The following is a 23,062-nucleotide window of genomic DNA, read 5'->3' as shown; positions in this document are numbered from 1 at the left end:
CTCCTCCTCCTCTTCCTCTTCCTCCTCCGCCTTCTCTTCTTCTTTTGTCGATCCTGGGGCTTGAACTCTGGGCCTGGGTGCTGTCCCTGAGCTCTTCAGTTCAAGGCAAGCCCTCTACCACTTGAGCCATGGCACTGCTTCCAGTGATTTATGGGAGATAAGAGTCTCATGGACTTTCCTGCCCAGGCTGGCTTTGAACTGAGATCCTCAGATCTCAGCCTCCTGAGTAGCTAGGATTGCAGGTGTGAGCCATCAGCACCCGGCTTGACTCCAGGACTCCTGAGGATCATACTGCAGTCTTGTGTCTACCTGGATGAGGCACACCTGGTCTCTCTGCTTCACAACATCACTTTGGTCTTCGGACTCCGTGTGGCAGCCATCTCCTGGCTGCCGCAGTGGCCGGGATGTGGCTGGAACTTTTGATCTTCCTGCTTCTACCTCCTGTGCCACTAGGATTGCAAACCCTCCCTGGATTTGGATTTGCGATGGTGGATTTGTGGCCTTTTCTTCCACTTGCCCTGTTGGAGGACTTGGAAAGGACAGAAAGAAGGGAGGGGATAGGAGGAAGGGAAGGAAGGGAGGAAGGGAAAGAAGAGAAGGAAACAAGGAAGGAAGGAAGGAAGGAAGGAAAGGAGGAAGGGAGGGAGCTATGTCAGAAGGAAAAGAAAGAAAAGAGGAAAAATGATCTTTACTGTGACTTTAGGAGGGTTTCTTGCAAAAGCAAAGTCAGACACACACATTCAGTTTGCCACACTTGTTTCAAAGTACCCAGAAGAAGCCTACACACATGGCAAAGGCCTGGGACACCTCCTCTAGAACCTAAACCATCATTGTAGTCAGCTGAGAGGCCTTCCAGACTCTGAAATTCTGAGTGTCGTGGACAGGAAGTGCTTGTTCAGAAAAGTATGTTCTTCTACTCCAACATTTATCTTAAGGAAATAATCATGGAAATGCTTGCCTTTAGCTATCAGGATGCGCACTGCACTGGTTTTTAGATTTTAAAAAAATTATTAGAAATGTATTTATTGAAATGAATTCCAGAAATTGAACAAAAAATAGAAATAGCACAATGTACGAGAGGAGGATTGTTCAGCATGGTATCAGTGGTTCCCATGTGTAATTAGGAAGCTTAGGTTTGGAGGATGACGGTTCCGATCTTGCCCAAACGGAAACTTCCATGAGACTAATCTCCAAAACAACCAGCAAAAAGCCAGGCTAGAGATATGACTCAAGTGGGAGAGTACCAGCGGTTAGTAAGTAAGCTGAATAAGCACAAGGCTCTGAGTTCAAGTTGCTGTATGGCAAAAAAAATTAAAAAGAAAAAACAAAAGGAGATTGCTTTATAAATCTCGGTCTGCCCATTTTACCGCCCACTAAAAGCACTCAATGGCATGGAGGTGTCTGTATGTTATACTCTTTAAATAAAAACAATCAGGTTTCTAGACAATGTGATCCCACAAAAGTAAGCTTGCAAAATATGGCTGTGCACACAAGCCTAGATCAATAGTATGGAAGAACACACAAGTGTTGATGGTGGAAATGTCCACGGTTACTTGTCTAATCCCTTCTCTATACTTTATACTTTCTTCCATGTTATATTCTTTTGAAGATGAAACATAGAGCTATTTAATCATTTTAGTTAATATTTTACTATCTTAATAGATGCAACCTCACATTCTGTCCATAGATCTTGACAGCCACCGGAAATCATTCTGCCAAACTGCCTTTCCTCAATAACAATTTTTTTTTTGGTGGGGGAGGGCACACAGGAGTGGGAAAATGTTGGGGATAGGGGCCAGGGCCTTGAATGTACTGGGCACACACTCTACCACCGAGCTAACCCCCATCCAGTGGCCTTTTACTAGAACTCAGAGAACACTCTACATAAAAACACACAGAGAGCAGGAGTCTGGGTTACTCGGGAGGCTCATTAAAGCCCAAGAGTTGGAGGTAACATAAGGAGAGCCTGTCTCAAATAACTAAGATAGATAGATAGGTAGATAGGTAGATAGATAGATAGATAGATAATTCCCCACAAAGACATTTCTGTTGCAAGCCACCGATCAGGGGAGCCTTGTTTGCCCTAGGAGTCTATTGAGCCTCTTTGTTTCTGATGATGACGACTACATAATGAATCCTCCTCTTCCCAGTTTCCTGGAAGCCCAAGGCCAGTGGCACAGCTCTTGCAACTCTGTCACCTCCTCTTGCCTCTGTCATTTGCCTTCTGTACCAGGTCACTACTTGCTGATGTTGTTTATGCTTTTCTTGCTCCTCAAGTTCTTTCTCTCTCTCTCTCCCCCTCCCATCCCTATTCTCATTTCCACCATCATTTCCAGTAGCCTCAAATCTCTGGTGATAAAGAGAGGTCTACATAAACAAAACCGAAAAACAAACAAAAACAAAAAAACAGCTATCACTAGTGACGATCTTTTTATCTTTGTTGGCACATCAGCCTGGTATTGACTCGGTGGCGGGTACGTCCCGTGGTTTCATGGTCCACGTCACTGGCCCCACCCCCTGTTGCGCCACCAGCAGGTGCTGATGATACAAACATGGGCTTGTGGACACTTGGAAGCCACCAGGGACTGTGGTGTGGGAGGGCAAGCGGACCCCGGAACCTGGTGTTCTGGCTGCAGCTTGAGCTGTTTTGCCTAAGCAGGAGACAGACAGGAGAGGCGGGACACGGAGGGGTTGTGGTCAGAAGCAGAATGGGACCCGGGGAGGAGAGGCCACTTCTGCTCTCAGGGGTGACTGGGCAGCATTCCTGGACTTGGCTGATCCTTGGCCTGCTGGCCCTGAGCTACTCTTTCTGTGCCCTGGTCAGCTGACATGGATTTGCTGTTTGTATTCAGTGTCTTCTCTCTCTCCTGAATGATAAACCTTGTCTCGGGGTGAAGGGATTGGCCTACTATGCTGGGTCTCTGGCTTTTCCCAGTAAGAACCAGGGGAGTTCTTGTTTATTTGTTCATTTTTTTTCTTTTTTGACTGGTCCTGGGGCTTGAACTTGGGGCCTGAGCTCTGTCCATGAACTTTTTTTTTTTTTTTGATTGTGGAGATTGAACTCAGGACCTGGGTGCTGTTTCTGAGCTCTTTTGCTCAAGGCTAAACCTCAGCACCATTTCCAGTTTTCTGGTGGTTTATTAGAGATAAGAGTCTCACACACTTTCCTGCCCAGGCTGGCTTTGAACCATGATCCTCAGCTCTCAGCCTCCTCAGTAGCTAGGATGCAGGCATGAGCTACCAGCGCCCTGCTAGCATGCAAGGTTTTATTGTAGGTTTCAGTTAGGAGTGGGGACCTCTCCTAGCCCCCCGAACATGGAGCAGTGCCCTGAGCATGGACTTTGAAGGCAGAGAGGCCTGGAATTGGGCCCAGAGCAAGACATTGGACAGGATAAGAAATCTCTCTGAGCCTGTTTCTCTGTACACAAAAGAAAAGTACCAGTACTTACCTTGCAGTATTGGCTGGAGCATAACAGATCAGATAAGAAAGGTATAGATAGGTGCTCTATGGAGAAATTAGTGCTGTTCAGTATTTACTTATTTAGGTACTGGTGCTTGAACTCAGGACTTGGGTGCTCTCCCTAAGCAGGACTAGTGCTATACCATTTGAGCCGCAGTTCTACTTCTGGCTTGTTTTGTGTGTGCTTAATTGGAGCTAACAGTCTCACAGACTTCTCTGCCTGGGCTGGTTTTGAACCATGATCCTCAGCAGCTGGGATAGCAGCATGAGCCACCCAGTGCTTGCTGTTTGGTCTTTTTTTGTTTTGCTTTGTTTTGTTTTGTTTTTGGTCGGTTGTGGGGCTGGAACTCAGAGCCTGGGCACTGTCCCTGAGCTCTTTTGCTCAGGACTGGCTGTATACCACTTTGAGTCATAGCTCCACTTCCAGTTTATTTTAGTGCTTAGAGGTGACTCTCATGGGGACTTTCCTGCCCAGGCTGGCTTCAAATCCTAGATCTCAGCCTCCTGAGTAGTTAGGATTACAGATGTGAGTCACCAGCATCTGGCTCTGTTCCCTTTCTTTCTTTCTCTTTCTTTCTTTCTTTCTTTCTTTCTTTCTTTCTTTCTTTCTTTCTTTCTTTCTTTCTTTCTTTCTTTTTCTTTCTTTCTATCTTTCTTTGTTTTGCTGGTCGTGGGGCCTGAACTCTGGGTCTGGATGCTGTTCCTCAGCTCTTCAGCTCAAGGCTAGCGCTCTACCACTTGAGCCACCTTCCCAGCCCCACTGTTCCATCTTTTCAGACCTTCTTAGACCAGACTCAAGAAGGCTGGAAGACTTGGAGAAAGCCCAGGCTACTTTTCCAGGCCACTTTTTACCCTTACGCAGTAGCCACACTGAGCCCTTCACCTTTATCTGCCACACTAGATTGGGGTAGTACCCCTTTTTCTCTCCAGGATCTGCAAAGGTATCTTCCACATAGCGTGTATCCTGTTCCTCCAGGGTCCAGCCACACGCACCTCAGAGTCGTCCGCCATCCGCAACAGCAAGCTTTGAACGTCTGACTCAACATGAATCTCCCATCTAAACCTGGAATGTCAGTCATTCCTGGTCACAGAATGGAAGGCTCTGGACAGACAACTCGCTCATTGTCTTTCCTACATCATCCTTCGCTTTCTCTCTCTCTCTCCGATGGTCCAGTGTTCTGTCCCCTCCCACTTTCCCTGGTGCATCTTGGCCTTCTTTTACTCTATTTCCTTGGGAGCGGGTCTGGTCTCCACTCACTGTTCCTGGTTGTTAGACAGAACCTCTGTTCCCAGACCAGGATGCCCTGGAGGCCGCTCCTCTCCTTGTCCCTGTCGCTGCTTTTCACACCCACTGAGGCCTCAGGCTCTGACCCCCGGCCAACCAGTGAAAAACCTAAGCATGAGGGTGAGGCCCTGAGCACATGCGCTCCCCCCCATCTTTTCTTTTTTAAGTGTGCCTGGTTAATACCCATTAATCAACTGGAAGCTGGAACACTTTCAAAACATCGTTGCTTTTTCTCTCCTTTCTCTTCTCCTTGTGGATTTACACATTTTGCTTTAAAAATTGCATTTTAAGGTCTTTTTTATTGGGATTTTTAGGAAACGGCTGAGGCTAATGTAGTTGATCAATCCATCATCCTGTACCAGAAACCAATTGATGCTTTTTAGTGTCTTTCTCCATATATTGGCTTGAAAGTTATCCATTCTTTTGAGTCTTTTAATGGGTTTTCCTTAAAAATTTAATACTGTTGCCTGGCTCAACAAAGTCTAAAGATGATCAATATTCCTATCTTCACCCTGGATATTGCAAAGACTGGGCAGTGCTTCAACTTTGATCTCTCCTTGCCCATTTTTCCTGTTATTTTGGTCTAATATTTTAGTTCTTCATTGTTTTTTTTTTTAACATTTTCTTCAATGGTGGCAGTGGAGATAGGGGAGTGAAGTAGACAGATTAAACTATATATATATATAATTTATATATATATATAGCTTATATATATATAGTTTATATATATAGTTTTAGGTAGAACTAGATGCAATTGCCAACATTTGATTCTTAGTTATAAAAACCGAATTCAACCGGGAAGTGGTAGCTCATGCCTGTAATCCTAGCTGCACCGGTTCAAAGCCAGCCTGGGAAGAAAGTCTGTGAGACTCTTATCTCCAATTAACCAGCAAAAAGCCAGAAGTGGATCTGTGGCTCAGGTGGAAGAATGCCAGCCTTGAGGGCAGTTTCCGGGTCCCAAGTTCAAGCCCAAGTACTGGCACCAAGAAAACCCTAAAACCTAATTTTACATATACCCATCATATAATGTATATGCAGCACATAAGGAAATATGAGCGTGTCTTGCATTTGTCATTTGCATTAGTTTAGATTCAGTCAGAAAAACAGAAGTCATATCATGTATTTAGGTATGGTAGGCTTTAATGAAGGAAATTAAACTTAAAAAAGTGTTGGGAGGGCCAGGGAAGTGACAAATGGTTTGTAATACTGAATGATTTTCTGCTTTGTAATAATGAATGATTCTCCAAAAACTCACCTACAATTGTAAAGCTCTCTTCCTTATCTGTCTATAACAGACGTGACCCCCAAGAAGGCCTCTAGGAGCAGCTTTAAGTCCCACCCTTCTATTTGCAACTTTAGTGAAAAGTAATGGTTGCTTCTCTTCAATTTCACATTAGCTGGCTCTAACCATGGACCATGGACAGAAAGGGATTCTGGGGGATGTAGTTCTGAGTGACTCTTCTGTGTCTCAAGAAAGACCTTTAGAAGAATGTCTTAAGTGGTATTGCCAACGGACAATCCAGTGCAGCTGTAATTTATGGCATAGCCTTCTTAAGTTTCAGTCCTCAATGAAAGCCATTAGAGTACCAAAAAGGCTTCCTTTTTTGTTGTCCTGATAAAATCTACGTAGAATTACCATTTTAACTTAGAGTTAGAGCAGTTGAACATTAGCCTTTTGTTGAAGATGAAGGTACAACAAGGGAGGGGCATCTCCCTCCCTCCCTCTCTTAACAAATATCAACTAAATTTGGAAAAAAAAGAGAACATGCATTCACTGGGAGGTGGGCTATTTCAAATAGAAAGAATAGCATGCACAAAGGGGCAGGATCTGGGGAGGTGCCTAGGAAATGCCAGAGTTTTGTGCAGCAGGAGGTGAGACAGGAAATGGGTTGGGATGGGGGGATGGACGGAAGGGCAGGGCTGTGGTAGAGAGACCCTATAGGTTCTGAGCACACTCAAGGTGAGAGGCCACTCGGGTTCTGGCAGTGTGGAAGCAGCATGAGAGTGAATCATTCCAGGTACACGCAGGAGCACAGCTGAGGAGCTTACGAAGGTGTGTGTTTAATCATGTGGAGGGAGGCTGTCACTGGAGAAAGATCTGAGCTTCAGGCCTCTCTTCCTCAGAGGTCCTGGGGGTGGAGTTTAGCCTTCCCCATGGATAGTCTTCCTCCTGCTCCAATCCCTGGGGTCCAGAGTCCCTGGCCCCCAAACCACTACACCTCACCTTCAACATGGCTTCCCCTGCTTCATCCAAGATTCTCTCAAACGTAGAGAGATGGGAGGGTCTTGAAAGCCATAGATGCCGCCTCTTCTCAGGTTGCCCAGTACCTTGTCCTGGGGCTGGTAAGAATTGCTTAGACTGTTCCTCTAACTGGCCGGGCACAGTTGAGTAAGAGCGGGGCCTTCCACAGACAAACAGGCTGCGTGTATTGATGGGATGGCTCATGGGCCGCAGGGAGGTTGCAGGTCGTGGGATTTAGGAGAACTGAGTGAGGGAAACCCCACTCCTACTGGGAAGTGCTTGTGCAGGCCCTGGTACTAGGGAATGCATTAACCCTCTGAGTGCCAAGCAAAGGGCAGGAGGTAGGAGCTGGGAGGTAGCTGGGGTCATCTTCGTTGAACTTCCACGTGTTATTTGCTCAGAGCAACTGTTATCAGAGGCCCAGGCGCCTCCATATAAAGCAGAATGTCTGCTCCTGGTGCCCAGAACTGAGCAGGTGAGCAGCAGGGGTGAAGGAAGGTGGTGGTCTTAGTTGGAAGGAAGGGAGTGGCAGAGAACTTTCTGGAGATAGCTTGGCGGCAACTAAGGCATTTTGGCAGAGCTGCTTCCCCCTCCCCACCTCTGTGTAAGCCTCAGTTTTCCTAGCTATGAAATGGGAGGCAAGAAGATGAGAGAGAGAGAGAGAGAGAGAGAGAGACAGAGACAGACAGACAGACAGACAGAGAGCACCAGGGAACAGGGAGGATGATGGCAGAGCAACCTTTGTAAGGCATACCCTTCTTGGGGACTGAGGTAAGAAAGGAACCCCTGACCCATGCCGAAGAAGACTCCAAGACTCCCAGACACTCCTAGGTGAGCACCAACCTCCTCTGGAGTCCCTATAAGCCAGGGAAGGGGGTAACAGGATTTGGGCCAGACTACTACTAGAGTTCTTGAAGTAAGTCCCTTCCTCTTTTTTTCTTCTTAATGTGGTACTGGGGTTTGAACTCAGGGCCTTGTGCTTGCTAGGCAGGTGCTCTACCATGTGAGCCACACTCCCAGCCCAAGCCTTCCTTTGCTTCTTCACCTTGCCCAGGCTCCTATACAGTGTCCTTTTCAAGAGTGCATCCATATCCAGCATGGCTGCAGTCCTCACCTGGGCTCTGGCCCTCCTCTCAGGTGGGTCTGACTTCAATGTGAGGGTGGGGCGGAGGCTGGGATGAGGGGCCTACCCCCCCGGGGGAGGAGGGATGCCCCCCTAGTCACCCCTTCTTTCTCGACAGTGTGTGCAGCCACTCAGTCACAGAAGGGCTTCTGGGACTACTTCAGGCAGAGCAGTGGGGACAAAGGCATGATGGAGCAGGTCCAGCAGCAGAAGCTGGCTCGGGAGTCTGTGTGAGTGGCCCTGGTTTGGGGGAGGGGCCAGCAGGAAGGTGAAGCGACACCCTGCCTTCCTCACCCTGTGGTCCTCAGCCTGGCAGAGGAAGCATGCTGGGTTGTGCTTGCTCTGCTGGCATCTGCCACCCTGGGATCTTCCACACTTCCTGCCCCCGTGTCAGTGGTTGGCCCCATACCAAGGCAGTCCATCAGATCAGTGGAGGAGTCCCAGAATGGCAGGATGGTGTGATCCTCTTACTCATGTGTGCACTGACTTCTTTGCATCAAGTTTTAGGTCTGGATTTGCTTGCATGTGTAATGCGTCTGTGATTCCTGTGTGGTTGGTTGGGGGTGAGGACTAGACACCCCGGCTCTGGAGCTTTCTCCCTACATCCTTAGTTTCCCCAGAGGATCAGGGCATGATGGTTCTGGGGTAGAGATGATCTAGGCTAGTGGACTGATGGCCTGCTTGTCCATCCCTTTTTTCCAGGAGCTTGAAAGATAGCCTCAAGCAAGACCTCAGCAATATGAACCAACTCCTGGAAAAACTGGGCTCCCTGAGTGGACAGGGGAAGGAGCCAGCCAGTCTGGAACAGGACTCAGCGGGCATACGTCAGCAGCTGCAGGAGGAGCTGGAGAAGATGAGGGTGCACCTGGAGCCCTACATGGCTGAGAAGCACAAGCTGGTGGGCTGGAATTTGGAGAGCTTTCGGCGGCAGCTGAAGCCCTACACGGAGCAGCTGATGGAGCAGGTGGGCCTGCGTGTACAAGAGCTGCAGGAGCAGCTGCGCGTGGTGGGAGAAGACACGAAGGCCCAGCTGCTGGGGGGTGTGGACGAGGCCCTAGGCATGCTGCAGGGTATGCAGAGACGCGTGCTGCACCACACAGGCCGCGTCAAAGAGCTCTTCCACCCTTACGCAGAGCGCCTGGTGACTGGCATCGGCCACCATGTGCAGGAGCTGCACCGCAGCGTGGCCCCCCACGCTGCAGCCAGCCCTGCGCGGCTCAGCCGCTGCGTGCAGATGCTCTCGCACAAACTCACCCTCCAGGCCCACGCGCTGCACTCGAGTATCCAGCAGAACCTGGACCAGCTGCGCAAAGAGCTCAGTGCCTTTGTCCAGGCCAGTGCAGACGGGGCTGAGGAGGGGACTGGTCCTGACCCCCAGCTGCTCTCCGAGGAGGTGCACCAGAGACTCCAGGCTTTCCGCCAGGATACCTACCTACAGATCGCTGCATTCACCCGTGCCATCGATCAGGAGACAGAAGAGGTCCAGCAGCAGCTGGCACCACCCCCACCAGGCCACAGGGCCTTCGGCGCAGAGTTCAGACAAGCCGACAGTGGCAAGGCCCTGAGCAAGCTTCAGACCCGTCTGGATGACCTGTGGGAAGATATCACCTACAGCCTTCATGACCGGGGCCATAGCCAGCTGGGGGAGCCCTGAGGGTCTGCCGTGTTCAGGCTCATTCCCTAAGTCTTTGGCCGGGAAGCCCTGGGCCTGAGCTTCTAGCATGGCTTGTGGTAGGTGGAGGGTCCTAGCCTGGACAGATGAGGCTGCCAGAGGGGCTGCTTGCAGTTACTACCTATCCAGCCTCCTCCATTCCCCCATCTGGACGCATTACACTCACCAGGCTTTGCAAACCCAGCTTTGGTGCTCATTTGGGAATCCTCAGGCGTGTGACCTTTCAGGGGTGGAGGGAGTGGGGAGGAGATGGGGAGATGGCCTGGGAGCCCATGTGCGATAGTGCTAGAAGCTCGTGCCACTACAGCCCCGAGGTTCACTCCTGTCACTTCTAGCCTGGGGATGGCTGCAGCTGGTCCACAGGGAGGCGCTCTTGTCTACCAAAGGGGTTCTGACAACCTTCACGGGGGAGCAGGGGAAGGTTGGAGGAAAATGTAATGGTGAGAGCATGGGAAGGTGTGGCTGGCCATGATCCTGGTGGGTGAGTGGTGAAGCAGTAGTAGGATAGGGCAGAGTCCTTATTTTACTCCATCCCTGAATGAGGGACTGAGCTCCTCAAACGGCGGGGTCTTCTTTTTCTTCTTCTTCTTTTTTGGGTCCAGTCGTGGGGCCTGAACTCTGGGCCTGGGGGTCCCTCAGATCTTCAGCTCAAGGCTAGCGCTCTACCACTTGAGCTGCAGCGCCACTTCTGGCTGTTTCTATTTATGTGGTCCTGAGGAATTGAATCCAGGGCCTCATGCATGCAAGGCAAGCACTCTACCACTGAGCCACTTTCCCAGCCATGGCTGGGGGGGGGGTCTTCTTAAACCTTCTGGGGAGGGAGGGCATACTGTGTGCCCTCCGTATCTTCAGCCTTTCCTTCCTGACTCCCAAGCTGAAGTCTAGACTTCCAGCTCAAATGAAATAGATGCTTGTGATGGAAGCTCATTTGCCTGGTGTGACTCATTTGGATCCTGTCGAAGAGTGGTTGTCTCACCACTGTCCCAAAGCACCCATCACTCACTCTAATCTTTTACTTCCCCTCTCATTGACCCCCTTCCCATCCCAGTCTGCCTGAGGGCCGGCTCTGGCTGGGCTCTGTTTCGGGGTTGTCATACTTGATGTGACAGTTGTCTGTCACACCAGAGGGAGGGAGGGAACAGGTTTTGAGACCCTTCCTCTGCATTGGCATTGTCCAACAACCTGCTTGCCACCACTATGGAGTGCAGGACCCCTGACCTGCTAGCCCTGAGATTTCTAAAGATGACCCGCCCCCTTTGGATCCTGCTGTTTCAGATCCTACTTTTTGTGACTAATTATCTTTTTGGGGGCCCCACAACTCTTACCTTCTCCCAGCTTAAGATACACTAAGGGACTTCCAGCATCACCTGGGAAATGGGAAACTGAGGGCTAGGGGAAAAGGGTAAATCACTCCTTCTGCACTGCCCTGCCCTGCCTCCTTTCCTCCCAGCTCAGCTCACATCTGCTGGCACCTAGATACAGACCCTTCCTACCACAAGCCTGCGCTCCTCACGCCCACAGCCTCCTCATTCCTGACAGCCTGCATGGAGCCACTCTCGGCAACACACTTTCAGCTCAGACACACAGAGAGGAAGTTTATCCACCCCCAAAAGTGTTTTGATTGTTAGGAAACAGGGTGAGGTGAGTCAGCTGGGTTCGGATGTGGTAGGGATGAGGGGGTGGGAGCAAAAACAAGAGCTGTGTATTTGAGGCTTGACTATGAGATGGTGCTTAGGAGGGCAGAAACAGGGATCTGAAAGGAGACAGAGACAGACAGACAGAAGGAAGGGGGTGAGATGGGGGGGGGGGCGAAGAGGCTGGATACTGAGGGAAGGGAGGAAGCTGAGGGCAGGACCTAGAATCAAAAGAGGAGGACCTAGACCCGGGGGAGTGTCAGGCTCAACACGGGGCCCAGGCAAGGCTAATTCAGACTGCACCTTGCTCGGGACAATCCAGTCCCCTCAAGGCTCTGGAAGACAGACTGTGGGAGGCACACCAGACCTAGGGTCTGCCAGCGGGAGAAGCGCCGGCGGGGCGGAGCTCCATCTGTCCGGCTGTAGTCTGTCCCACCGAGCGCCGGTAGCTCTCAAACGCAGCTCTGCCAGGGTCTGAGTCAGCGGGCTCTTTAAGAAGGGGCGGGGACAGTGGCTGGCGGAAGTGGGCCCGTCAGGGCGGCGGAAGAGGTCGGGCCAGAGAGCCCGCGGAAGCCGGAAGCGGAGGTCGGAGCTGCGCGTGGGGCCATGGCGGCCGGCGGCGCGGTGGAGCCGGGCCCCCCGGGGCCCGCGGCCGTGCCTTCTCCTGCCCCGGCCGGGCCGTCGACCGCTGGGCCCCTGTTCCGGCCCCTCAGCGCCGAGGATGAGGAGCAGCAGCCCACCGAGATCGAGTCGCTGTGCATGAACTGTTACCGCAACGTGAGGCCGGGCGGCCGCCGGGGCGGCGCGGGCGGGAGCGGGGTCGCCGGGCGGGCCGGCGCGGGCGGAGGACGGCGTCTCACCGCTCCCCCAGGGCACGACGCGCCTCCTGCTCACCAAGATCCCCTTCTTCAGAGAAATCATCGTGAGCTCCTTTTCCTGCGAGCACTGCGGCTGGAGCAACACGGAGATCCAGTCGGCGGGCCGGATCCAGGACCAGGGAGTGTGCTACACCTTGACCGTTAGGGGCCAGGAGGTGAGAGGGTCCCCGGAGAAGGTCCCGGCTCTGATCCGAGGCGGGGGGGGGGGGGAGGAAGGGAGAGGGACAGGGAGAGGGAGAGGAGGGAGAGCGGGAGGACTGGCCCAGGCCATCAGACCTCAGTCCGAAAGCGAGCCTCGGAAATGGTATTGGTGCTTGTCAGGCGCTCAAGGGAGTCAGGATTTGTGAAAGTGTTTTGTGAATTTTGTTGAGTTTGAAGTCAGCAGGAGATGTTGGGGGTTGTTAGGGAAAGATCAAGGGGAAGAAAGGAAGAGACATATCAACAGATCGGAACAGGCTTTAATTATTGCTGCAGCGGGACTCCAGGTAACACAGAACAGGGTCGGAGAAGCCAACAGGGATGTGAGTGGGTTTAAGGTTTTTATACATTCAAGGGTGAGATCTTCTTTGGAATGTGTTTGGCCTGACCTATTTAGGGTTTTATATAGGGGTATCCTTCTGACCCTGACGGTCCTGCACGCTCAGATAAAGTCAGGGGGGAAGTTTTCCCGAGAATGAGGAGGGTTCCCCAGGGGAGGGTGGTCAGTGGGCCAGGGACTAACATGGAGTTGTGAGAACAAAGCAGATTCCCATCAGGGGTCCTATATATGCCCACCATTCGGGCAGGATGGCTCAGCCATCTGTACTAGTAAATGGTTGGGACCTTCCTGAGGAGGAGTGGGGTCTGACAGAGGGAGACGGTTGTGGTTATTTGGGGAGGAGAAGCTGTACTTCTGACCTCTGGTTTCAGAGTTGTCCTTTTTGCCCAGGACATGAACAGAGAAGTGGTGAAGACAGACTCTGCCACTACCCGGATCCCTGAGCTGGATTTTGAAATTCCAGCTTTCAGCCAGAAGGGAGGTGAGTTTGAGATCTGGGTATTTGGGCTGTGTGTTTGTGTCTGTGTGTGTGTGTGTGTGTGTGTGTGTAAAATTGAGATCTTACTCATTTTCTTGCAGAAGTCCTCGTGCCAGGCTTAGTGGCTTTCCTATGGTTTTTGGCCATGAAATCATGGTGATTTTTTTTTCTTTCTTTCTCTGAGTAGGGCTTGAACTCAGGGCCTCTCTCATTTTCACTTTTTTCCTCAGGGCTGTTACGTTACCACTTGAGCCACACCTCTAATTCCAGCTTTTTGTTGGTTGGTTAGACCTGAGTTTTTGTGGATTTTTTGGTCTTGGCTAGCTGACCCTTAGATCCCAGCCTCTTGAGTAGTTAGGATTGATTATAGGCTACCAGCCATCAGTCACCTGGCTATCATTGTAATTTTTATTGGCTGAACATCAATGCAGAGTTTAGGCAAAATAGCTTGCATAGAGTTTAATGGTAAGGTCATGATGTGCTTATTTTAGAACTTTCCCTTCAGTTGTCAGAGATGAATGGAACCTAATGCTTGACCTCTTCCTTTTATAGATGAGAACATCAAAGCCCAGAGAAGAACATTTGTCTTACCCAGGATTATATAGGCTCTTGATAGAAGAGCTAAAACTCATTTCTCTTACTTTTTTTTCACAAGCTCTGACCACTGTGGAAGGATTGATCAGCCGTGCTATCTCTGGCCTGGAACAGGACCAGCCCACACGAAAAGTAAGCTGGGCATGTCTACTTACAGTGGCTTAAGGAATCATTGCTTCTATGTGTCTGAGTTGGGGCACTTTTTGGAAAAGCCTGTGGTGTTGCTTTGGCTTCCTTTCTGAATCCCTCCCTCAATGAATATTCTAGCCTCCTCTCAGCCAATGTAACATTATTTCTGATCTTGGGTTACCTTTGCTTCCTGGGTATTTACATTGAACCATATATTTATTATATGAGTGATGAAGATGCATTTTAGTTATCTATCTCCCTGGCTGGCTAGGGAACCCCATCAGAAGGTTTTGATTTACTTACTGTTATATCCCTATTCTGGCATGAATGCCTGGGCAAAGTGGTGGAATGAGAAATGAGGCTCCCTGGTACTACCTATAAACTTCAGAGTCATCACATCTCAGGGTAAAGTCTGAGTCACACTGTTCTCATTCACGCTAAGATCGGTAAAGTCTGAGTCACACTGTTCCCATTCACACTAAGATCGGTAAAGTCTGAGTCACACTGTTCCCATTCACACTAAGATCGGTATGGACTTCCTGGTGGAATGAACATGAGATGAACATGAGGTTGGGGCATGAGGTATGTCACAGGGCTGTCCCTGTTCATGACAGGCAAATGAGGATGCCATAGCTGAAAGAATTGACGAGTTCATTGTCAAATTGAAGGAGCTAAAGCAAGTGGCTTCACCTTTCACTCTGGTAAGTACCGAGGGACTACAGTTGCCTTCAATTCAAGAGAGGTTGGGAGAGATCATTAAGACTATCTGGGGCTGGGCGCTGGTGGCTCACTCCTGTAATTCTAGCTACTCAGGAGGAGGCTGAGATCTGAGGATCGTGGTTCAAAGCCAGCTTGGGCAGGAAAAGTCAGTGAGACTCTTACCTCCAATAAGCCACTCAGAAAACCAGAAGTGATGCTGTGGCTCAAGTAGTAGAGTCTTGAGCTGAGGAGTTGAGGGCAGTGCCCAGGCCAAGAGTTCAAACCCTTTGACTGACCACCCCCCCCCCAAAAAAAAAAAAAAAAGACTATCTGGGAGTTTTCCACTGTGTGCTCATAGTAGGTAGTGGGATGTATATGATTTTTTTTTTTTTAATCACTCTTCACTCATCTCTCAGATCATTGATGATCCATCAGGGAACAGCTTTGTAGAAAACCCACATGCTCCCAGGAAAGATGATGATTTGGTGGTCACGCACTACTACCGGACACTTCAACAGGCAGAGATGCTGGGGCTCCAAGTAAGTGACTCTTGAGCCAGGAGAATGCTCTGGAAACATCTTGTACTGGGGATTGCTTAGAATCGGTGGGAACTTGTTTTCTTGCTGCTTCCTCCTGAGAATCCCGTTTTGTTCATTTCTTCTCTCATTTAGTTCAGGACTTAGTGTGCCTTTCCGGGAAGGATGGTGGTGGCTGTAACTCTGCCCTCAGCCCTGGTCTTCCCTTGGCTGAGGTTTTACTCTCTGTCTAACCCACGAGTGAAGGAAGGCATTTTCTCTTGCTCCGGAGCAGGAGAAGGGAGAGCTGAGTCTACCTGCTTTGATTTGTATTTCTGCTCTTATAGGCAGAAGCACCAGAAGAGAAGCCTGAAGAGGAAGACCTCCGAAATGAAGTAAGTCACTATGGCTCCTGTTAAGGAAGGAACAGAGGTGTTGACTGAGGCTGTTGCTGTTCAGGGTCTGTCTCTAGCCAGCACCACCTCCATAGGGTACCACTATCATTCCAACTGTGACTGTTGGAATGCGACTATCCTGCTTAAGAAGTGTCCCCATATTGTGTCCTAGGTGCTCCAGTTCAATACAAACTGCCCAGAATGCAATGCTCCAGCTCAGACCAATATGAAATTAGTGCGTATCTTTTGTCATCGAGGCAGACATGGAGATTAAACTAGGCTTGGAAGATCCCTTCAAGGAAGTGTGTGCTTTATCTATAGTGATAAGGCGGATATTGCCCTTGATTACACCATGTACCTTGACTGTTGGGTTCAAAGGAAAAAACGAGGCCAGGATCTGGAGGCATCTTTTCCTTCACACGGTCACCGTGAGGGAGTGTGTCCTCTCTTGGAGGACTTGAGCCTGCCTTGTAATATGCTTCTGGAAATCTTGGGACCAGCATATGTTTGTGTGGAGTTTGGCTTTGCTTTTTCCTCGCGGGTGGTCTTGCTCTCTTGAAAGTCAATTTCCTTGACTCAGTCTTCAGAAATCCCCCACTTTAAGGAGGTTATCATCATGGCCACTAACTGCGAGAACTGCGGGCATCGGACCAATGAAGTGAGTGGGCTCCATTACTGGGGAGGAAGACTGGCTTTGGGATAACCTCAGCACCCTCCTTCCTAAGAGATGTGAATGCTCCAGGGTGGGGTGGAGAATACTGCAGGTTGGGTCTTGACTTAGGCTTAGTGTAAAGAGTGTCCTTGAGGGACCTGGGAATTAGTCTAGAGAAGGAAGGCTAGACAGGCCATAGGTTGGCTGTAAGGGAGACAGCCCTGACCTACTTTTCAGGGAGGCAGATTGGACTTAGGCATTGAACCCAAGGCTTTATGCCTGTTACCACTGAACTACATTCCCAGTCCCTGATTAAATTCCTAAACCAGTATATAATGAAGGGGTCCGTACATCAGATGCATTGGGCAGAAGGACTGAAGTGAATCATAAGTCTCTTTTAACCCCCAAGTCATATCTCTTTGAAACGGTCAGCCCAGGGTTTCTTGGCAGTTTGGGTTAAGCTTTAGCATGCTGCTAGGGTTGGCACTTTGCTCTTACCACTGTTGGTGTTTGTGGTTGGGTCCCAGCTGCTGCTATTGGTTTGAAAGGCTCTGTCACTGGTAGCTATTGGTTGGCCAGCTTGCAGTTCCAAGCCTACAGAAGTGTGAGGTCTCCTTGGCACAGGTGAGGCTTGAGGTCTCTCTGCTGCTGCTCCTGACTGCTGTCTCTGCAGGTGAAGTCTGGTGGGGCAGTGGAGCCCCTGGGCACCAGGATCACCCTCCGTATCACAGATCCCTCAGACATGACAAGAGACCTCCTTAAGGTAATGTGCTGCCAGGAGAATGGCTGTCTTCTGAGGGAAGTGACATTTTAAAGATAAGATTTGGGGATGTGATTTGGGGATGTGATTTGTGTTCTTAGTTGGAGGTTTGAGTGGGATTACAGATTCAGAGGGTGAGCCCCAAGTTCTTTCTGAACAACGCCGTCCAGTGTCTATACTGCTCCTCTTCTCTGACCTCTCAGGGCAGGACACCTGACAGTGTGGGACTCAGACTCAGCTCGTCTTATTATGTTGGTTTCATTTTGTTGGGCAGTAGAGGCTCTAGTTTTAACTGGGAATTCAAGAGAAAACTGGGATTTTGAGTTTGTCCTCAAGTTCTCACTAGTGGTGTTAATTTGGTAGGAGGCCTCTGGTTGGCTTTCTTTGCATCTGACTTAAATTTGTTTAGTTTTTGCCCTCTGGGGATTGAACTCAGACTTCTTGAGTGTTAGATTGATGTTCTTCTATTGAATTCTGCCCCATCTCCTGATTAAAGTCTTAATTTGACTTTGTCTTATAGTCTGAGACATGTAGTGTGGAAATCCCAGAGCTGGAATTTGAACTAGGAATGGCAGTTCTTGGGGGCAAGTTTACCACTTTGGAAGGACTCCTGAAAGACATCCTCGAACTGGTAAGTACCAAAGTTCATGGATAGCTACTTGTCACAAAAAAGGGGCTGGAGCTGGGCGCTGGTGGCTCAGGCTTGTAATCCTAGCTACTCAGGAGGCTGAGATCTGAGGATCAGGGTTCAAAGCCAGCCCGGGCAAGAAAGTCCGAGAAACTCTTATCTCCAGTAAACTACTTGAAAACCGGAAGTGGCACTGGAGCTCAAGTGGTAGAGCACTAGCTTGAGCTGAAGAGCTGAGGGACAGCGCCCAAGCCCAGAGTTCAAGCCCCACAACCGACAAAAAAAGGGGGCGGGGCTGGAAAAACCTCAAGCTTCCTAATTCTGTTAAAGATGGTGGTACATGCCTGAAATCTTAGCCCTAGGAGGCTAAGGCAAGCGGGGGTTATAAATTCCAGGATGGTTTGGGTTACCTGGTGAGACCTAGTTTCAAAAACTCCCTACCCCCAAGAAAAATAATGTTAATGCTTGTAACTGGGAGAGTCTTTGCCTTAGAAAGCTGATTTGAAAGATGTACCATCTTATATTATGAAGAGATGTTTATGGGAGATTTTGAATGGAAATTTATAAGACCATCTTTGGGTCAGTGTAGTTACTTTGTGATCTTTGATGTGGTGAGGGTCTTTTAATATGTTAAACGTTTTAATGTGGGCTGGGAAGGTGGCTCAGTGGTAGAGCACTTGCCTTGCATACATGAGGCCCTGGGTTCAATTCCTCAGCACTACATAAGTGGAAAAAAAAAGGCCGGAAGCGGCGCTGTGGCTCAAGTGGTAGAGCACTCGCCTTGGGCTGAAATGCTGAGGGTCAGCGCCCAGGCCCAGAGTTCAGGCCCCACGACCGGATCAAAAAAAAAAAATGAATAAACGTTTTAATGTGCATGTTTGAGTTGACTTCACCCATATATTTGGCAGTTTTATCCAACTACAGATTGAAAATACCTGAAGGCTGGTGCAGTGGTGTGTCATTGCTAGGAACATGGGGAAGCATATGTAGGAAGACCTTGAGTGTAAATAAGACTTTACCTTGAATATAACCAGTGGAAAAATGGCTGGAGGCATGGCTCAGGTGCCTGTCTAGCAAAAATGAGGCCCTGAAGCTGGGTGCTGGTGCTCATGCCTGTAATCCTAGTTACTTAGGAAGCTGAGATCTGAGGATCACAGTTCAAAGCCAGGCCAGCCCGGGGAGGAAAGTCTGTGAGACTCTTATCTCCAATAAACCACCAGAAAACCAGAAGTGGCTGTGTGGTTCAAGAGTTCAAGCCCCACAAGCAACAAGAAAAAAATATGAGGCCTTGAGGTTCAGCTCCCCCCAGTATCATCTCCCCCCCAGAAAAAAGAAAATACTGGGGGTAGGGTTGTGTGTATAGGGGGAATTGTGTCTGTACTGAACAAGTACAGGCTTTTTTTCTTCTATTGTTTTCCATGATTGATATAACAGGACAACTGTTTATATAACATTTACATTAGGTACCATAAGTAATCTAGAGATGCTTTTAAAGGATCCACGAGGATATGGTGTCTATTAGTCCTGGAGTGAGCTCCTTGTTTGTGTTTTAAGACAGGGTTTCATACTGTAGCTTACACTGGTCTGGAGTTTGCTGCTTCAGCCTCCTAAGTGCTAGCATTATAGGTGTGCATCACCACTCTCGGCTTACCTTTCTTCAAATTATTAGAAGACTTTAGTAGATTTGGTTTCACATTGCCAGCTTTGCCTTCTTGGCATACTGATTGGTTCTCTAGGCTCCCAGCAGTAGCTTCCTGTAGTAGCAGGACTGTATGGGATAACCGAGACTAGGCTTCTCTGATTGGACACCCACTGCCACTCCCCAGCTGGTTATAGTCAGGCCTTACTATAAGCATAAGTATTCCGGCAATTTAGGTTATCTTTTATTGTAGGTGACCAAGAACCCTTTCACCCTGGGTGACAGTTGCAATCCTGGTCAGTCGGATAAACTACAGGAGTTTAGCCAGAAGCTGGACCAGGTGAGAGGATGCTGGTCAGTTGGTACTTGTGAGCCTTGTGCCTGGCAGTGATGTAAAATGTATTTACTGTGCCCTTTTCTCTGCAGATCATCCAGGGTAAGGTGAAGGCCCACTTTATTATGAATGATCCAGCAGGAAACAGTTACTTGCAGGTACAACAGACCTTCCTGGATGCTTCCTGTAAATGTGTTTTCTCATCTCCCTTGAGTTGTATCACATTTCCAGAAACTGAAAGACTTGATTCTAAATGTACTGCCCTTTCCCAGGGATCCTGCGGCAAGAGTTAAAAGAGAAGGGCAAAGGGGGAAGATGGGAGGAATTTTAAAGATGTGTAAAGAAAGAAAAACAGGATACTTCCAGGCTCCTTTCTCCTTTAGTCTGCCTTTGACCCCAGTTTCATTCTGCATATCTGTGGATTGAGGAGAAATGGTGACCTATCCAGAGGCCAAGATAGGAAAACAAGGAGGCTTTAAGCTGGGGGAGACAATCTGGAAGTTCTTTGTGATTCAGACGGTTGCTGTACTTTTCCCTTCCACTTTCCTTCTACATCTGACTTGCTGTCCTTTCCATAAGAAGTTCAAACATAAAATGATTGAGCCTCTGGTGATGTAGCTCAGTGTTAAAGAGTTTGACCTTCTGTGCAAGGCCTTGAGTTTGAATCCTAGTACCACCAAAGGCGGGAAAACAGAAGCTGGGCACCAGAGACTCATTCCAGTAATACTAGCTACTCAGGAGGCTGAGATCTTAGGATTGTGGTTCGAAGCCAGTCCAGGCAGGAAAATTCATATCTCCTCCAATTAAGCACCAAAAAATCTGGAAGTGGAGCTGTGGTTCAAGTGGTAGAGCACTAGCCTTGAGCACAAAAGTTCAGGGACAGTGGCCAGGCCCTGAGTTCAAGCCCTAAGACCTGCACAAAAAAAAAGTTAAAAAGAAAAAAAGGGAGACCTGCCTGGGGTTGAGTGTCCCACTCCTGGCCCACCTGGGTTTGGTTGCAGTCCACTAGTTCAGCCTGGCTATGGGGGTTGGAGGCTCTTAGGAGGGTAATACGCATTAAGGTCTTAGGAAAGTGGAAAGACCGCCAGCAGCTGTCTTTGGGAGGGTCGAGTGGCAGAATGGCACAGGCAATGATGGTCTGCCTTGATCTTGCAGAACCTGTATGCACCTGAAGATGATCCAGAGATGAAGATGGAGCAGTACAAGCGCACCTTTGACCAGAATGAGGAGCTAGGGCTCAATGACATGAAGACAGAAGGCTATGAAGCAGACCAGGCCCCACAGCGGTAGCAGTGGCAGGCTCAGGGAACAGCCCCAGCGGGTACTGTTTATACTGACTGCAGGGCTGTTTGATACTGTTGGACTAAAGCTGGGTGTGTCCTCTCCCAGCACCCCCCTTGATGGGGAAGATACCAAGATACTTAGGATGCCACAGATGGGGCATACTTCCTAATAGTTTGTGATGCAAATTTAAGCCTGCTGCCACTTGACCTTATTTTGGAAGTTTTGAACTGGCCTTGGAAGACACCCAGAAATGAACCATGATCAATGTGATCATCACCATTACTCTACTCCCTCCACCCTGGTCAGCCTTTTTCCCTTTTCTGTCCTCTACCCAATGTCTGTCCTCTTAAGGTTGGACCTCCGAAGTTGGCAAAGGTGAAAGACAATTACAGCTGCATTGTGGAGTTAGTTAGTTTTTGGCATGTAAAGTACTGGCTTTCAACAGAAAGGTCTTCTGGGTGTGTGTGGGGTTGGTACAGGTGAGGAAGTTACTAAGATGATGACTTTCAAACAACACTGGCCTCTGTATTTGTTGTCTTTTTGTATACTGTGTTGGAATTCAGCCTCTCAAGTCCAAGTTTAATTCCCCCAGTGCCACCCCAAAATAAACCTAACCTTCTAAATTGGATTAGTTGTAAAACAGTTTTTTTCCGGCGTGACCATGGTCACTGGAGAGAGCTGGTCTTCTGCTCATTCCTTCACCACATGCTTGCTTGCCCACTTAAGTAGGGCACACTGTTGTTGGTGATCATCTGGCCTTTATATTTGCTTTTGTAGAAACACCATAAAAATCTTAAAAGTGTATTTTTTTGTGAGGGTACTGGGGCTTGAACCCTCTTAGCTTTTTCTGTTCAAGACTTGGCACTCTAGCATTTAAACCACAGCTCCATCTCTGGCTTTTTGGTGGCTAAAAAGTCTTAGGAACTTTACTGCCCAGGCTGGCTTTGAACAACTGCCCTTGATCTCAAAACTCCTGAGTATCGAGGATTACAAGTGTGAGTGCCTGTCTTGTGCTTATACTTTAAGTGTGAGTGCCTCTCGTCCTTATACTTTTAAGTCCTTTCTGGGAGAAAGTAGCTCTAAAGTTTTACCCACTTTACAGATAAGGAAACAACCTTAGAATTGTTAGTTAATACCCAGAATGAAAAACGTCCATGTGGCAGGCTTCAAACCCAGGCCAATCAAGCCCTGAAATCTGAGCTCTGACTTCTGAGTTCAAGTCAGTGTTGCCGTATTTATTAGATGCAAGTGGATGGAGAAGAGAAGTCAGCCCTGGACACACGATACACACTTAGCTAATCCTCGCATTGCCCTGCAAGTGAAGGTTGAGACATGAGCTCGAGTCTCACCAGCTGACTGCCGAGCACTGAGAAATGCCTATTCCAATAAAAGTAAAATGTACTGAGAACTCTGTGTCAGACACGGTTCTAGTCGCCTAGCGGGGCGATATTATCTCAGTCCTCCCAAACACGGGTCTTTGTACCACTGTGACTCCCGTGGTCGGTTAAACTACCCGGGTTTGCACAGCTAGGAAGCTATGGACGGGTATTCAAACAGGTGCACTGCAGACCTGGCGCCGTCGGTCCTCTCTACCCTGGCTCCCAAGTCGCGGAAGCGGGATCAAGTGTGGGTCGGCGCCTCCGGCCTCGGTCAGTGAGTGCTTGTTTTGTGCGGATGCAAAGAAACACAGCAGCGCCATTCCCGGAACGTCCCGAGCGCTCCCGAGGCGCGCGCGCTGCGCAGTACCAGTGAGTTCCTCCTCCTGGAGCCCGCGCGCACCGCCTCTTCCGCTTCCGGCCCCGCCCCCAGAACGTCCGCACGTCTTACCCGGCCGCCTTCCGTTTCGCGTTCTGGAAGTTTGTCCCCCGCGCGGAGCCGTCTCCGCTCCGCCGCCGCTGCCATGGCGGCAGCTCCGCCGCTCTCCAAGGCCGAGTATCTGAAGCGTTACTTGTCCGGGCCGGACGCTGGCGTCGACGGAGCCTCCGAGTCCTGTCGCAAACGGCGAAAAAAGCGTCCGAAACCTGGCGGGTCCGGCAGCAAGGGGTGAGTTGGCTGTGGCGGGGCGGGGCCTGCGGCGCCCGCCGCCCCCTCGCCCGGGGCTACGCCTCCCTGGGCCGCCAACC

General features: G+C 49.5%; 3 protein-coding genes across 4 annotated transcripts in view; all 3 read left to right on the top strand.

The window, feature by feature from the left end:
• Positions 1 to 8,084: 8,084 nt before the first annotated feature.
• Apoa5 (apolipoprotein A-V) lies at positions 8,085 to 9,764 on the top strand. The gene is made up of 3 exons (XM_013009649.1): positions 8,085 to 8,124; positions 8,229 to 8,340; positions 8,813 to 9,764. The coding sequence occupies exons 1-3, from the start codon at positions 8,085 to 8,087 to the stop codon at positions 9,762 to 9,764; spliced, it is 1,104 nt and encodes a 367-aa protein (XP_012865103.1).
• A 2,240-nt stretch (positions 9,765 to 12,004) lies between these two features.
• Positions 12,005 to 21,458, top strand: Zpr1 (ZPR1 zinc finger). Of its 2 annotated transcripts, XM_013009826.1 has the most exons (14): positions 12,005 to 12,193; positions 12,288 to 12,449; positions 13,223 to 13,313; positions 13,966 to 14,036; positions 14,648 to 14,734; positions 15,149 to 15,271; positions 15,595 to 15,642; positions 15,815 to 15,881; positions 16,230 to 16,300; positions 16,968 to 17,057; positions 17,575 to 17,685; positions 19,575 to 19,661; positions 19,748 to 19,813; positions 20,811 to 21,458. In XM_013009826.1, exons 1-14 carry the CDS (start codon positions 12,023 to 12,025, stop codon positions 20,943 to 20,945), a joined length of 1,380 nt encoding a protein of 459 aa, XP_012865280.1. In that variant the 5' UTR covers positions 12,005 to 12,022; the 3' UTR covers positions 20,946 to 21,458. The 2 variants fall into 2 exon arrangements, with proteins under 2 accessions (XP_012865280.1, XP_012865281.1); XM_013009827.1 differs by lacking the exon at positions 16,968 to 17,057.
• Positions 21,459 to 22,752: 1,294 nt separating this feature from the next.
• The window catches only part of Bud13 (BUD13 homolog (S. cerevisiae)), a 13,863-nt gene continuing 13,553 nt past the window's right edge, over positions 22,753 to 23,062 (top strand). The window contains exon 1 of the mRNA XM_013009429.1: positions 22,753 to 22,982. Within this exon, the coding sequence (XP_012864883.1) occupies positions 22,840 to 22,982 (143 nt within the window). The 5' untranslated portion in view covers positions 22,753 to 22,839. The remainder of the gene's footprint in view (positions 22,983 to 23,062) is intronic.

Source organism: Dipodomys ordii, unplaced genomic scaffold, assembly GCF_000151885.1.
Source record: "Dipodomys ordii isolate 6190 unplaced genomic scaffold, Dord_2.0 Scaffold10, whole genome shotgun sequence".
NCBI lineage: Eukaryota > Metazoa > Chordata > Mammalia > Rodentia > Heteromyidae > Dipodomys > Dipodomys ordii.
This window is presented reverse-complemented; position numbering and strand designations above follow the sequence as displayed.

Bases quoted from the DNA above. Each gene is read 5' to 3' on its own strand.
- Apoa5 (XM_013009649.1), top strand. From the start codon at position 8,085: ATGGCTGCAGTCCTCACCTGGGCTCTGGCCCTCCTCTCAG. The intron at 8,125-8,228 runs GTGGGTCTGACT...CTTTCTCGACAG, and splicing joins GGCTCTGGCCCTCCTCTCAG to TGTGTGCAGCCACTCAGTCA. The intron at 8,341-8,812 runs GTGAGTGGCCCT...CCTTTTTTCCAG, and splicing joins AAGCTGGCTCGGGAGTCTGT to GAGCTTGAAAGATAGCCTCA.
- Zpr1 (XM_013009826.1), top strand. From the start codon at position 12,023: ATGGCGGCCGGCGGCGCGGTGGAGCCGGGCCCCCCGGGGCCCGCGGCC. The intron at 14,735-15,148 runs GTAAGTACCGAG...CTCATCTCTCAG, and splicing joins TGGCTTCACCTTTCACTCTG to ATCATTGATGATCCATCAGG. The intron at 19,814-20,810 runs GTACAACAGACC...TTGATCTTGCAG, and splicing joins CAGGAAACAGTTACTTGCAG to AACCTGTATGCACCTGAAGA.